The sequence below is a fragment of the Hyla sarda genome, chromosome 4 (assembly GCF_029499605.1).
Source record: "Hyla sarda isolate aHylSar1 chromosome 4, aHylSar1.hap1, whole genome shotgun sequence".
Classification (NCBI taxonomy): domain Eukaryota; kingdom Metazoa; phylum Chordata; class Amphibia; order Anura; family Hylidae; genus Hyla; species Hyla sarda.
The window spans coordinates 172,857,314-172,873,543 of NC_079192.1; the positions used below are offsets into that span (position 1 = coordinate 172,857,314).

Consider the following 16,230-nt stretch of genomic DNA (forward strand, 5'->3'; position numbering starts at 1 on the left):
TCAGTTTCAGATTTCTAGACAACTGCTTAGTAGAACCCATGGTGCTGATTTTTGGGGCAAGGTCAGATGAGTCTGGACATTTAAAACGTTTGAGATTGACATCACCTGGTCTTCCCAGATGATTGAGAACAATGACACTGGCAGGTCTCAGCTTTGCAAAGGTGCCAGTGCATGCTATACATTCTGCAGGGTGCCCAAACTTTTGCAGATGCCATTTTTTTGTTTTCTTTTATTTTGGCTTCTTTATGCACATTAATACAAAGTTTTACCTGGGGTGGCCAAACTTTTGATCCCCACTGTCATATTTTACACAATCACTATAATTTTGTTACATTTTAAAAGCTGTAAAAAAATGTGATGATCATGTTTCTTTATTTTTTCAGGAAGAGTAATGCAACAAACAATCACAAAGATAAGAACCTGAGGCAAAGGAACACAAGTTAAATGAATATGGTAAGTAATGAGTTGACTATGAAATTCAACCATGTGTAATAACAACAAAGATTATTTGATACTAGCAATCCATACAACTACTTAATCATGGAAATAATAAAATCTTTAAGGAGAACTTACTATTAGATACCATATATACTCGAGTATTAGCAGACCCGAATATAAGCTGAGGCCCCTACTTTCACCCCCAAAACCTGGGAAAATGTATTGACTCGAGTATAAGCCTAGGGGGGAAAATACATCATCCCCCAGACCCCCGTCATCATCACCCCCTGTCATAATCACCTCCAGTCTATATCCCCCTGTCATCATCCAGACGGCCCCCTCCATCATCATATAGGTCCCTCTCGTTGTCTACTCACCTCCCCACTTCTCTCAGTCCTGTTGCTTAGTAGCTGCAGGGACCGTCCGCATTCTGGTGGGGAGGGTGAGCCGGTCTGGGCCGTCCATCTTCACCGGGAGGCCCTCTTCTCCGCTCCGCGCCGGCCCCAGACTAGTGACGCAGCATTGCCGCCACCGTTTTGGGATGTCCCTGTGCGTCGGCGTCAGTGCGTCACTAGTCGCCCCCCCCCCCCCCAAACTGTATATATATATATATATATATATATATAATATAATTTTTTTTTTTTTTTTTTTTTCACTCCAGTATAAGCCGAGGGGGGCATTTTCAGCACGAAAAATTGTGCTGAAAAACGCGGCTTACACTGGAGTATATACGGTATATGCTGGTTTTTTTTTTTGCTTCGAAAGTTACACATTTTTGCACAAAAACCTGTGACTTTCTGACTAGTTAAGCCACCCTTTCAACTTACAAAAAAGTGGATTGGCTTTGTGTAAAAGAAGTGGGGCCTTCAGGGTTGGCAGATTTACTATAGTTTATTACCATAAATAGCAGAGATTATAGTGAAAAAATTAAGCTTGTTAGATTTATACATGCAGCGCATGGGTAGCAGCTAAAGTGCCATATTCATTAAAGGGAAAAGAACAGCAGGTTCACTGGTGCTAACCTGAATATAATGGTGGAACCAGGGTTATTCACACTAACAAACACTTTTTACCAGGTAAATTGGTGCCGCTGTTCAGAAGATATTCATGCTGTTGCTAATCTGGTAATTTATTATGTGCGATGCATTCTAAATAACTACGTGTATAGATAAATAAGGCCACGTGCACACGGCAATAATATAACCATATAGAATGTCCCGTGGACTGAGGTGCCGTATGAAACTTAAAATTTAATAAAGAAAAGACAGATGTCCAGCTCTGCTCCCGTATAAAATGGAATTCTTTATTCAAACATATATACCATAGGTACAGAAGACAAGGTAGTCACGGGTGACGCATTTCAGCCCACCAGAGGGCCTTAGTATGACTAAGGCCCTCTGGTGGGCTGAAATGCATCACCCGTGACTACCTTGTCTTCTGTACCTATCTATGGTATATATGTTTGAATAAAGAATTCCATTTTATACGGGAGCAGCGCTGGACATCTGTCTTTTCTTCATTGCACTTACCTGGGTACGGTCCATACCAGTCCGTGCGCAGCGGGACGTAGGAGGAGAGCTGAACACTTTCTGTACAGCTTCTTAAATTTTAATAGTTACTCTAAAAATTCACCCAATCATGTATAGTGATAATTCCCATATGAGAAAAATGTTATATCAATAAGAGTATATACACCAACGTCTGCCAAGTACCGGTATAATTAAGCAAAAAGATTCGACACACAGGCTAATGCTCCCACAAGTAACAAAATAAATCCTCATAAGTAAACAAAGTCCTTGTCCCAAATGCAATGCATTCTCTCACCCCCTTCAGCCAATAACTTTGCCCACTTCACGGATATACTGAAGGAAAGGGGTTGAATATTTTATGGAGGGAGTTATCATCCGAAGAGGGCAGGGTTATCGCAAGAGAGGGCAGGAGAAAGTAGCCGCCCATTTTTCATTGCACATATGAAGAAATTACCACATTAGCAACATTGTTGTCCTGGTTGCCTTCAATAAATACATATTAACATAGTTCATTTGTTGAAAAAAAGCCAGTCCATTAAGTTCAACTTATAACCCTAATGAGTCCCTACTGGAGTTGACTCATGTTGAATCTTACAGGTAGAAATTCCTTCCAGACTCAAATATGGCCATCAGAATAAATCCCTGGATCAACCTTCTGTGCCTATAAATCTATAACCTGTAATGTTATTGCTCACCAAAAATGCATCCAGACCCCTTTTGAACTCTACTCTTTTACAGAGTTCACCAGGACCACCTCCTCTGGCAGAGAATTCCATAAAAACCTTCTTTCCTCTGGACGTAGAGGATGCCCCCTTGTTGTAGATACAGTCCTGGGTATAAATAGATCATGGGAGAGAGATCTGTAAGGTCCACAGATATATTTATACATAGTTATTAGGGCTCTCCTAAGCCTTCTTTTTTCTAAACTAAATAACCCTAATTCTAATAATCTTTCTGGGTACTGTAGTCCTCCCATTCCCTGTATTACTCTGGTTGCCCATTTTTGAACCCTCTCCAGCTCCACTTTATCTTTCTTGTACACTGGTGCCCAGTACTGTACACAGTATTCTATGTGTGGTCTGACTAGTGATTTATACAGCAGTAGAATTATTTCCTTGTCGTGGGCATCTATGCCCCTATTGATTCGCCCCATGATTTTATTTGCCTTGGCAGTAGCTGCCAGACACTGGTCACTACAGCTAAGTCCTTTTCCATGTTGGTTGTCCCAAGTGTTCTCCCATTTAATACATAACCCCAGCCTGGATTTTTCCTCCCCATGTGCATAACCTTACATTTATCAGTGTTAGGAAAAAAGCTGCGCTCACGGTTTTAGTTCCCAGAAATTGGTCTTTATTTCTGTGTCAAGCAGCAGGGCAAGTGAATCGCTGTATGAGTGGGGAGCAAGAGACACAGCCTTTGTTGGGGGGGGGGGGGGGGGTTGTACCACAGGATGATGACTAGTTTCACGTCATTACAGACACGTCTTCTGGTCAGCAGTACATCATACTGTCGAAGGGAAGGTGCTTCTATACAGGTAAGTGATAAACAGGTGTGCAAAACGATGTCATCTCCATCTGCTTCGTAGAGAAGCCTATTGGATCATGCATTTGCAGGTTCTAGGCCCGCTAGGGTTAAATGAGAGAAATGATCTCTCCTTGTTTCTTTGATTTCACTAATATTCTGTTTATTTGTGATTTCATCCCTTGTTTTTATAGGTGTTGAAAACAAAGGAATGTGTTTTTAAATGCTGTTAAATATTCACACCTGTTTATCACTTACCTGTATAGAAGCACCTTCCCTACGACAGAATAATGTACCACTGGAAGCGTCTGTAATGACGTGAAACTAGTCATCATCCTGTGGTACATCCCCCGGACTTGAGAGCTGTGTCTCTTGCTCGCCGCTCATACAGCAATTCACTTGTCCTGCTGCTTGACACAGAAATTAAGACCCATTTCTGGGAACTAAAACTGCGTGAGTGCAGCTTTTTTCCTAATACCTTTCTCTATATGTATTGCATAAGTACTCTCTCTCAATAAGCTGGCATCCCCACACAGCACAGCATCCTGGGATCTAAATGTGCACTGTCAAATCCGCATCAAATATGCAGCTTCTGTTTTGAATTTGCCAATGACCACTGCAGACTTATTGTGGAATGTGCATGTGCCTGGTTGGGAAACATTGCCTTAAATGTAGTCGATATGGTCTATGCTTTTAATTATACACACTAATTTATCTTTAGTTTAACCCTTTTAGGCTAAGTTTCCACTTTTTTTTTTTTTTCTGGCAGTTTTTGGAAAACTGCCACTGCAGTTTTTGAGCCAAATCCAGAAGTGTATTCAAAAGCAATAGGACATATAAAGGAAGGACTTACACTTCTCCTCCCTTATGGTTCCACTTCTGACTTTGGCTCAAAAACTGCAGTGGCAGTTTTCCAAAAACTGCCAGAAAAAAAACAAGTGGAAACTTAGCCTTAAGGTGGTGTCAATTTGTCGCACGATTGGTCTTAGTTGCGATTTAGAGACTTTTCATTTCGACTTTTGTCTTAGTAACTTTTTAAATAAAATTGTGTAGCTTTGCCATAGTCTGAATGTGGTCCTGAATTCATCATGTTAGATTTGTCACAGATCTACACCAGCCTAGACATGGCTTACAAAACTGGCTGTGGATAGCATTTTGCAAAAAGTTGCACATTTTCACCCAATTGGGTTAAAAAGTATCAAAGGAAGAAACCTACAAAGTAACATAATGAAGTGTACCACCAACTTAATTGTATGCCCTTGTTACACAAATCAAAGGTGTAGAAAAATTGTTCACCTACACCCCTATGATTTTATGTACTAAAGGGGAATTTATGAAAAATGGCATTTTGTACACTGGTTTCATCAGTGCGTATGGGACCAGAAAAGCAAAAAGAGAGTGCATAATAGGAATGTTAATAAGGTTTCCTATCATATCATTGTTGCAGGAATTAAGCGCTCTAAATGCCCAGAATAATACTTTTAACGCAGTGCACAGGGTATGCAAATGACTCCTATGTAGGCAAATGTGCAGAGATCAAGCCGTAACTTAATCTGTCACTGTTCTTCGCCCGTAATCATGTTCTGCGGTATGTGTCTTAGAACCTTCTTTGTCTATCAATCAAGCCTGCAGTGATCTATGACTATTAAAGGGGTGCTCCACTGGAAAACATTTTTTTATAAATCAACTTGTGCCAGAAAGTTAATATTTTTAAAGAGAAGTAATGTAAAAATATGTTTAACACTTCCAGTACTTATTAGCTGCTGTATGTTCCAGAGGAAGTGCTTTTTTTCGATTTCCTTTCTGTCTGACCACAGTGCTCTCTGCTGACACCTCTGTCCATTTTAGGAACTGTCCAGAGTAGGAGAAAATCCCCATAGCAAACCTATCCTGCTCTGGACAGTTCCTAAAATGGACAGAGGTGTCATCAGAGAGCACTGTGGTCAGACAGAAAGGAAATTCAAAAAGAAAAGCACTTCCTCCTGTAGTATACAGCAGCTGATAAATACTGGAAGGGTTAATATTTTTTAACCTCTTAAGGACCCAGCCATTTTACACCTTAGGACCCGGCCATTTTTTGAACATCTGACCACTGTCACTTTAAACATTAATAACTCTGGAATGCTTTTAGTTATCATTCTGATTCCGAGATTGTTTTTTCGTGACATATTCTACTTTAACATAGTGGTAAAAAAAAATTGTAACTTGCATCCTTTCTTGGTGAAAAATTAGAAAATTTTATGAAAAATTAGAAAATTTAGCATTTTTCTAACTTTGAAGCTCTCTGCTTGTAAGGAAAATGGATATTCAAAATATTTTAATTTTTTTTTCACATATACAATATGTCTACTTTATGTTTGCATCATAAAATTGACAAGTTTTTACTTTTGGAAGACACCAGAGGGCCTCAAAGTTCAGCAGCAATTTTCCAATTTTTCACAAAATTTCCAAACTCACTATTTTTCAGGGACCAGTTCAGATTTGAAGTGGATTTGAAGCATCTTCATCTTAGAAATACCCCACAAATGACCCCATTATAAAAACTGCACCCCCCAAAGTATACAAAATGATATTCGGTCAGCCTTTTAACCCTTTAGGTGTTTCACAGGAATAGCAGGAAAGTGAAGGAGAAAATTCACAATCTTCATTTTTTACACTCGCATGTTCTTGTAGACTCAATTTTTGAATTTTTACAAGGGGTAAAAGGAGAAAATGTATACTTATATTTGTAGCCCAATATCTCTTGAGTAAGCACATACCTCATATGGAGAGTACGTTTTTCTGAAATGGTTTTTGGGGGGCATGTTGCATTTAGGAAGCCCCTATGGTGCCAGAACAGCAAAAAAACAACACATGCCATACCATTTTGGAAACAAGACCCCTTGAGGAACGTAACAAGGAATTAAGTGAGCCTTAATACCCCACATGTGTTTCACGACTTTTGCATATGTAAAAAAATAAAATAAAATTTCACTAAAATGTGTGTTTCCCCCCAAATTTCAAATTTTTGCAAGGGTTAATAGCAGAAAATACCCCCCAAAACTTGTAACCCCATCTCTTCTGAGTATGGAGGTACCCCATAAGTTGGCCTGAAGTGCACTACGGGCGAACTACAATGCTCAGAAGAGAAGGAGTCATATTTGGCTTTTTGAGAGCAAATTTTGCTCGGGGGCATGTCCCATTTAGGAAACCCCTATGGTGCTAGGAGAGCAAAAAAAAACCCACATGGCATACCATTTTGGAAACTAGACCCCTTGAGGAACGTAACAAGGAATAAAGTGAGCCTTAATACCCCACAGGGGTTTCACGACTTTTGCATACGTAAAAAAAAAAAATTAACTAAAATGGGTGTTTCCCCCCAAATTTCACATTTTTGCAAGGGCTAATAGCAAAAAATACCCCCCAAAATTTGAAACCCCATCTCTTCTGAGTATGGAGGTACCCCATAAGTTGACCTGAAGTGCACTACGGGCGAACTACAATGCTCAGAAGAGGAGTCATATTTGGCTTTTTGAGAGCAAATTTTGCTCGGGGGGGCATGTCACATTTACGAAGCCCCTATGGTGCCAGGACAGCAAAATAACCCCCACATGGCATACCATTTTGGAAACTAGACCCCTTGAGGAACGTAACAAGGGGTACAGTGAGCATTTACCCCCACTGGTGTCTGTCAGATCTTTGGAACAGTGGTCTGTACAACATTTTTAATTTGCACAGCCCACTGTTCCAAAGATCTGTCAGACACCTGTGGGGTGTAAATTCTCACTGCACCCCTCATTACATTCCGTGAGGGGTGTAGTTTCCGAAATGGGGTCACATGTGGGGTTTTGGTTTTTTTTGCGTTTATCAAAACCGCTGTAACAATCAGCCACCCCTGTGCAAATCACCTCAAATGTACATGGTGCACTCTCCCTTCTGGGCCTTGCTGTGCGCCCCCAGAGCACTTTGCGCCCACATATGGGGTATCTCCGTAGTCGGGAGAAATTGCATTACAAATTTTGGGGGGCTTTTTTCCCTTTTACCTCTTATCAAAATGAAAAGTATAGGGCAACACCAGCATGTTAGTGTAAAAAATTTATTTTTTTACACTAACATGCTGGTGTAGACCCCAACTTCACATTTTCATAAGGGGTGAAAGGAGAAAAAGCCCCCCAAAATTTGTTAGGCAATTTCTCCCGAGTACGGCGATACCCCATATGTGACCCTAAACTGTTGCCTTGAAATACGACAGGGCTCCAAAGTGAGAGCGCCATGCGCATTTGAGGCCTAAATTAGGGATTTGCATAGGGGTGGACATAGGGGTATTCTACGCCAGTGATTCCCAAACAGGGTGCCTCCAGCTGTTGCAAAACTCCCAGCATGCTTGGACAGTCCACGGCTGTCCAGCAATACTGGGAGTTGTTGTTTTGCAACAGCTGGAGGCTCCATTTTGGAAACAGTGGCGTACCAGACGTTTTTCATTTTTATTGGGGAGGGGAGGGGGGCTGTGTAGGGGTATGTGTATATGTAGTGTTTTTTACTTTTTATTTTATTTTGTGTTAGTGTAGTGTAGTGTTTTTAGGGTACAGTCACATGGGCGGGGGTTACAGCGAGTTTCCCGCTGTAAGCCCCCTGCCCATGTGAATGTATCCTGTACATTCACAGGGGGGGACCTCCAGCTGTTGCAAAACTACAACTCCCAGCATGCACAGTCTATCAGTGCATGCTGGTAGTTATAGTTTTGCAACAGCTGGAGGCACACGGGTTGGGAAACACATTCTCAGGCATGCTGGGAGTAGTAGTTCGGCAACATCTTTAGAGCCAGATGTTGCCGAACTACAACTCCCAGCATGCTTGGAGTTGTAGTTTTGCAACATCTGGAGGACTACAGTTTGCAGACCACTAATACAGTGGTTCTCAATCTGTGCCCTTCCAGATGTTGCAAAACTACAACTCCCAGTATGCCAACTGTCCAGGCATGCTGGGAATTGTAGTTCTGCAACATCTGAAGGGCCAGATGTTACAGAACTACAACTCCCAGCATGCCTGGACAGTAAGGGCATGCTGAGGATGTGTAGTTTTGCAACATCTGGAAGGGCACAGTGGTCTCCAAACTGTGGACCTCCAGATGTTGCAAAACTGCAACTCCCAGCATGCCCAGAAGCCAAGAGCTGTCTGGGCATGCTGGGAGTTGTAGTTTACAGGGTCCCATTACAGCAATGCATGTCGCTTTACGGCGACGTGCATTGCTGTAAAGGGCCCGACCGCGGCTGAAGATCAACTCGCCTGTCGCCGCCGCCATCGCCATCTTCTTCGCCGGGATCCGGGTCTTCAGGGACGAGGTAAGTACCGGGGCCAGTCCCCAGCACTCCCCCGTCCCCCGCCGCGTCCTCCGGTCTTCCTCCCGTCCTCTCCGGACTTCAAGGGGTCGGGCAGGGCGGGAGGAAGTAACCGCCCCCTGCGATTGGTCGGTTAACTAACCGACAGATCGCAGGGTATAGGAGGAGGTGGCCGGTTTGCCACCTCGCTCCTATACTTCAGCATGGTCCTGGCTGTCTGTGACAGCCGGGATCATGCGAAATTACCGGGCGGTCGGCTCCCAGAGACCCGATCAGCCCGGTATCGCTGCAGATCGCAAGGGCGATTTCCCTTGCGATTTGCGGCGATGGCCTACATGGCCCCCCTCGGCGTTTGCCCTGGATGCCTGCTGAAGGATTTCAGCAGGCATCCAGTTCCGATCTCTGCCCGGCGCGCGGCAGAGACCGGAAAACGCCAGGGCGTATGGATACGCCCTGGGTCCTTAAGGCCCAGGGTGTGAGGGCGTATCCATACGCCCTGGGTCCTTAAGAGGTTAATAGAAGTAATTTACAAATTTGTTTTACTTTGTGGCACCAGTTGACTAAAATAAAAATGTTTTCCAGGAGAGAGTACCCCTTTTAAGTTTTGGTCTCCGCTCCAATGCCTCATATCCAGTGTGCTGCATTAAAAGTATTAGTTCTAGCATTTTGACTGCTCTGTTCCTGCAACAAAAATATGGTAGGAAACATTATAAACACCGATTATTCACTGCCCTTGTTTAGATGGCAGAGTTTTAGTTCATTTGATGGGCATGCAAGGTCTACACGTCTTCATTCTTTGTGCAGGCATCACAAAAGTCCTAAAACATGATGTTATAACTTATCTGCCCATGTCTGCAACTCTAAGCTTGATATAGAGTTGAAAAGATTCCCTTCAAAGGGAAACTGTCAGCCACATCACCTGCACTAACCTGCTTATACAGGATAAGAGTGCAGGTGGAGCAGATTCTAACACAGGATACAGTTTTCTGATCTATTGAGCAGTTTACAAGTTGTGAAGAGAAATCCTAATATGTCACTCAGCTTTTTCATGCACTCAGGGCATTCCCCAGCCCCTTGATGCACTGTTTTGCCTGCCCTCAGCAGCCCTGTGCTACACTCTCCATCATAAATATTCATATTTCCTCTCTACAGGACATAGCTGATATGTTCTGCAACCTCGCGGAAACAGCGCCTGTTAGCTTGTACGGACTGTACATTATGATTAGGTCACAGACAGTACTGGCTATGTGCTGAAGAAAGGGCATATGTACAATTATGAAGGTGGACAGTGCTTATGCGGGCAGACATAAAAGTACACTGGTGAACACCCCAAGTGTACCAAGAAGCTGACTTGCGTATTAGGATATTGGTCTATAACTCTGGAATGGTACAACAGATTAGAAAACAGTAACCTGCATTGGCTTTGGTGTCCCTGATGCCATTATCCTGTATAAACAGGGTAGTGTGGATGATGCTGCTTTCAGTTTCCCTTTTAAGTCTTGTGGCTGTCTAGTCATGTACCTAACTTAGACTATATGGAGGAAAGGTAAGGAATAACTTGTTGCTATGTAATTTTAAATTAAACTAGTTCAGTAAGTGCCCCCTTTAATGTTTGATGCTTTATTTTTCTGCATTTTTTTTTATTTTTATTTTTTTTTAGAGATTTGCGGCTTTGACCGGACAACAAATCATCCTTCTAAGGAGCTGACATTGCTATGAAGTCGATCTTCCGGCGATCTTCAGACTTCAAAATTCCTTTTATGTGTGTGTTTTTTTTTTTTTTTTTTTCTTCTTCTTCTTTCATGTGACTGAGGGTACAAAATTATTTTTTTAAAGCATGCCTTATATAGCCTCCATGGAGACTAAGGACTGATTGGGTATTAAGGATCTTCAAAAATAGAGTGCATATGCAGCTTTGTGTGCTGTGGCTTTTTTTTTTTTTTTAAATCACTTGAGATATATATATATATATATATATATATATATATATATATATATATATATATATATATATATAATGTAAGCCTTCCAAATGGATGCAGGTTTATTTTATATGTTCTTGCCCCCTTTTTTTTTGTATATTTGGCATGTATTTTAAATTATCTGTTAAGTTGAGCAGGTTGCATTCATTGTAATGAAAATATTTTATTTTTTAAAGTATTGGATGGCTTGTGAATGTTGTAGCTGACATTCGACCAACAATTGTGCAAGAAAGTTTCCTCAAATGGAAACAAGCACAAGGTGTTGCTTAAAGTGCTCATTTTGTAAGGTATAAGATATGTTGTGTCCTGGAACCTAATGTTTAACACAACAATTCTTGATTTGTTTCTAAATATACAATATACACCTGTGTTCACTGTGTTTTTGTACTGGAATATCATGCTTTCCTTTATTAAATGTCCAGTACTTTGTACTGAAGGAGGTTTAAAAGAAAGGTTCTCCTAGGGCATGTTTTTGCTGTGTCATTACAAAGTATTGCTATGGCATTTTTCTCTGAGACGCAAAAAATCTGATATTTTAAGCATCCATTTAAGGAAGTCCATTAGGTCTAGTGTAATTGGGGGGACAAACTTATTGGATTTGTTAGTGCAAATGCCCAGCTACTGTTTTTAGACTAAATATAAACATATAGGTGGGATGCTTTCTAAGTGAACAATGGTTCAATCATGTATATTCTTAAATCCTTTTGCACTGTTATGTCAACATGTACATTCATGCCGGCAGACTTTTTATAAGTTATATATTTATAAATATTTTTTTTCCTGGATGGGGGTTTGTGTTTAATTTTAATTTTGGTTAATTTGAAAGATTTTACATTTTGTTCTTTAAAGCATGGTTCTATTCTATGCAACTAGATGTAAATGTGTCAGTATATCAAAAATGTAATATCTTTTACTGGGCAGAGGGTGGGGGAATGTTCATAGTTGCATGAGTCCATGGATTGTGCAATTGAAGTGTAATACTATGTGTGGCAAATACACTTGTTGATAAAATATAAACAGACTAAAACAAGAATATATTCTGGTGTTAAGATTTATTTATTTAGTTTCAATCACTTAGTTCTTAATAAGTTTGTACAACTCGTTCTCTACTGCTTCAACAAACCCTGGAAAGTTTTGGTCCAAGAAACATAATTTGAGAAAGGTACAAAGTTCCACATTAAAGGTAGGGCATGGATTGATCACATCTACGTTATTTCCCTGTTTGCCCATCACCATACCCTGTAAATGCAATGAAAGCAAATTACTTTGACACAGTATTTACAAGCAAGACTTTTTCCCAAGGGAAGAATAAAAAAAAACCATTGCACATAAAGATTAGAAATATTTGTACATGAACGCACAACCTTATAAGACTATTCATTAACTCTGCTATAAATGTAGCTGCAGCACTTACCGGTATAGAGTAACATTTATTAAAAGCAGGTCAGGGCACAAGGCCTGCTTTAACCCCTTAAGGACTCAGGGTTTTTCCGTTTTTTGCACTTTAGTTTTTTTCCTTCTCCCAGTCTAAAAATCATAACTCTTTCAGTTTTCCACCTACAGACCTATATGAGGTCTTGTTTTATGCACTACTAATTTTACTTTGTAATGTCTTCAGTCCTTTTACCACAAAATCTATGGTAAAAGAAAAAAAATTGTGGGACAAAATTGAAGAAAGAAAAAAAAAACATGCTTTGTTGAAAATTTCCAGCAAAAACAAAAAGAAACATAGCCAGCACAACTACCTAATACACGGGTGCTCTACCAGAGCAGTGGCTTCTTCCTGGAGCGAGAAGGCTGAAGCCTCTTTGGACCAGATCTGTAGGGCTGCTAAATGGTCCTCAAAACATACTTTTTTTTTTTTTTTTAAAACACTATAGGTTGCAATTAATCCCTGTTTCAGATTTTTCCTTTGGATGTAAGGTCCTTCAGGCGGTATTCCTGCCCTGATTGAGCGTTTAGGTAAAGATAGATTACTTAATGGGTAATCTGTTTTTAGTTAGCTCCTGGCAGCACCCCTTATTTATCCCCCCCCCCCCCCCCCCCAAAAAAAAGAGAATTTCTCATTCAGCTCCATTGGGGGACACAGGAGCCGTGGGTATATCTTGCTTACACTAGGCATACAAAAAAAGTCGGCCCCCACCCAGCAGGGTATACCCCACCTCCTGCCTTAGAGACACTCAGTTTTAGCATAGTGTCATAGGAGGCAACACGGGCCTGGATTGCTCCAGGTCTGGTCTTTTATTATTTTCTAGTGATAGTGTTTAGAATTTTTCTTCTTTTTTTATTTTTCTAGGTAGGGGCGACAGGAGCATGGCGCTACCTGTTTCCCAACATGCGACTGAAGGGCACGGTTTCATAGAGTATGGTCCGTTAACCCTTCCTCGCCATCGGCCAGCACCAGGTCTGTACCCTGGGTCCGGGTCGCCTATTGCCTCTGCTTGCCCTGCTTTCCGAAGCCTGGCATGATGCAGCAGGCTTAGTCTGGTGAAGAGGGGACTGAACTTCTTGGAGGGAAGTATACCTCCATACTCAGGTGAGTTTCCTACAACCCTCCCCCCCCCCTCCTTACTAGGGCTCCTTCAGGGTTAATGGGGGTGACTGTATTCAAAGGGGGACCTGATCTTGGGGACACTGGCTGCAGCTTTTACTGTGGGCTGCAGCCCCCACACATAGTGGGGCAGCTGCCGGCCCTCTGGTCTACCTCCTGCAGTCTGTTAATTCCGGCAGCCTTCCCTGCTCTGATCGGCTGCCGGCTCCTAGTTGGGGGGCGCGCTAGGCCGCTAATCTAGCCCCCGGCTTCGGCCTGGTCCCGGCCGAGGTCCTCCGCCACGGATTATCTTTCTCTGTTAGGCAGCCGTCCCCACGGAGGGAGACGGCTGCGATCTTCCCTGTCGGGGCGGTACAGCCGGGAGCCAGGCGCTTCTTCCTGCTAGCCTGGCCCCGGCCGAGTGTAGCTCCGCCCCGCGGCCGGTCTCGCTCATGTCCCCGGCAGCCGTCCCCGCTGGGGGAGATGGCTGCCGGCTTACACTTCAAGGTGGATTCTTAACCGGGAACCAGGCCGCCACTTTAGGCCGCCGCTTTGGCCTGGTCCCTGGCCCAGTGTAGCTCCGCCCATTTCACGCTCTGAGCGCTCAATCAGTTTAGCGCCTGCGCGGGGAAGGCTGGGGAAGCCTATCAGACGGCAGCGCAGGCTCCCGGGGCTGCCTCAGCCTCTTCCGTGCTAGCGCGCCAACTATACTCCTCCCCTCAAGTTACGTGACCCAGGAAGCAAGTTTCTTCCTGTTCCAGCGCCGTTCTTCAGACGCTGCTGCACGGGTCTTCCATCTCTGTTCCAGCCGGCTGTCCTGTTCAGAAGGTGTGGGGACGTCATCCAGGAACCTGGGTGAGATAATTCCATTCTTCTGTTACTATTTGGCTGCGCTTGGCAATGTCTACCCCCCGTTTTGAACCTTCCCTCAGACAGGCGGCCCCCGCTTTAGTCACGCACTATGCTTGTACAGGGTGTAAGGTAAAATTTTCGGGGGGGTTCGGCTGTACCCACTTGTCCTGCCTGCTCTTCCTCACGCCCTTCTACTCCTGCCCTAGATGCTCCTTCAGGGTCTGTGGCCCCTGAACCGACCCCGGTTTGGGTGTCTTCCCTCTCCCAGACTATCTCAGACCTGACGCAGGCTTCCAAGGAGGTGGTTACAGCCTTAAGGCAGTCTTCCCTACGTCCCCCTCGGGAAGCTAGTTTGGCGTCTTCGGACCGTCGACGCTCCCATGGACGTCCATGGGTTGCTTATCCGAACTCTTCTCCTGATAGCAGGCGCCGCTCGCGCTCCAGATCTCCCGCTCCTAGGCGGCGTTCCCGGTCACGCAACCGCTCTCCTAGGGGTCGTTCCCCGAACCGCCATTGTAGATCCTGGTCACCCGGTTCAGGAGCCTCCACTAACCGTTCCCGATCTCCGGGTGAATTGGCGGACTCAGAACCTCATTTGGATTCTGAAGAGCTGTCCTCCATGTCTGACTTGGTGGATGGCCTGGTGTCTGCAGTCAGGGACACTTTCCATCTACAGGAACCTGGGCCCTCAGACCCTGCTCCTGAGGTGTCCTTTGCCGCACTCCTCGTTCTCCTAAGTCTTTTCATCCTCATAAGGAGTTTGATGTGATTCTGGAGGCCGCCTGGAAGCTTCCGGAGAAGCGCTTCCAAGGCACTAAAAGGTTAAAGACTCTGTGTCCATTCCCTCAGGACCTTATTTCTAAATGGACTGTTCCACCATCTGTGGCCCCCCAGGTCTCCCATTTGTCAAAATCCACCATTGGCGGATGCCGCTTCCTTTAAGGATAAGCGGGTCGAGAATTTGGCCAAATACGCTTTTGAAGCAGTGGGATCCTCCCCGCTTCCGGCATTTTCTTCCACTTGGGTGGCGAAGGCCTTAGCGGTGTGGGCTTCTCAGCTCCGTCAAGGTCTGTTGTCCGGGGCCCCCCCCGGACGCTCTGACTGAAATTGCTCGTCAGGTGTCAGATGCAGGCGAATATTTATGCCAGGTTTCGTTGGAGTCTGCTCGCTGTGCGGCTGTTGCGGCTGGCAACCTGGTCGCCATTCGTCGCTCCATGTGGCTCAAGGCTTGGAAAGCCGATTCGGCTTCCAAAAAATCTGACTGCTATGGCTTTTTCTGGCGTTTGCCTTTTTGGAAAGCACCTAGACGACATCATCTCTGAGGCTACAGGTGGTAAAAGTTCTTTGCTTCCCCAGAACAAGGCTCGCCGCACTGCGGCTCGTGGGGGCTTTCGTAAGTCATCCTCCTTTTGGTCCTTTCGCCCCTTGGGTCAGGGGCGCCAGGAAAAATCGAGCCCTTCGCAGGGTAGGCAGGGCCCGTCCTTCAAACTTCGCTCCTCATGGAAGCAGGATAATCGCTCCAACAGATTTCCCGCTAAATCAGGAACCCGTAAACCTGCCTCGACCTGAAGGGGTGCCCCCACCCGGGACTCCGTCTCGGGTGGGCGGTCGCTTACTTCTCTTTCGGGACATCTGGTTCGCACATGTCCAGGACTCTTGGGGTCGGGACGTCCTCTCCGACGGTTACCGAATAGAGTTCGCTTCTTTTCCCCGGGATCGTTTTTTTTTTTCTATCCCGGCCTCCTCGTTCACCTGCTCTGGCCGCAGGTTTTCATTCTGCCATTCGCACTCTGCTGCAGCAGGGTGTTATTGTGCCCGTTCCACCTCAAGACCGTTTCAGGGTTTTTTATTCCAACCTCTTCGTCGTGCCCAAAAAAGGAGGATTCAGTCCGTCCAATTTAGGACCTGAAACTCCTCAACCGGCATCTTCGCATTCGCCACTTCCGTATGGAGTCACTACGGTCGATCGTGGCATCCATGGATCAGGGCGAATTCCATTCTTCAGTGGACATTCGAGATGCGTATCTTCACATCCCGATTTTTCCTCCTCCTCATCGTTT

At 44.2% G+C, this 16,230-nt stretch overlaps 2 protein-coding genes across 2 annotated transcripts in view; one reads left to right on the forward strand and one right to left on the reverse strand.

Moving 5' to 3' along the window:
• The window catches only part of NPTN (neuroplastin), a 97,052-nt gene extending 85,229 nt beyond the window's left edge, over nucleotides 1-11,823 (forward strand). Inside the window, exons 8-9 of the mRNA XM_056572771.1 lie at nucleotides 384-453; nucleotides 10,467-11,823. Of these exons, the coding sequence (XP_056428746.1) occupies nucleotides 384-444 (61 nt within the window). The 3' untranslated portion in view covers nucleotides 445-453; nucleotides 10,467-11,823. The remainder of the gene's footprint in view (nucleotides 1-383; nucleotides 454-10,466) is intronic.
• Nucleotides 11,824-11,825: 2 nt separating this feature from the next.
• REC114 (REC114 meiotic recombination protein) overlaps nucleotides 11,826-16,230 on the reverse strand; it is a 464,557-nt gene continuing 460,152 nt past the window's right edge. Inside the window, exon 6 of the mRNA XM_056572772.1 lies at nucleotides 11,826-12,027. Within this exon, the coding sequence (XP_056428747.1) occupies nucleotides 11,863-12,027 (165 nt within the window). The 3' untranslated portion in view covers nucleotides 11,826-11,862. The remainder of the gene's footprint in view (nucleotides 12,028-16,230) is intronic.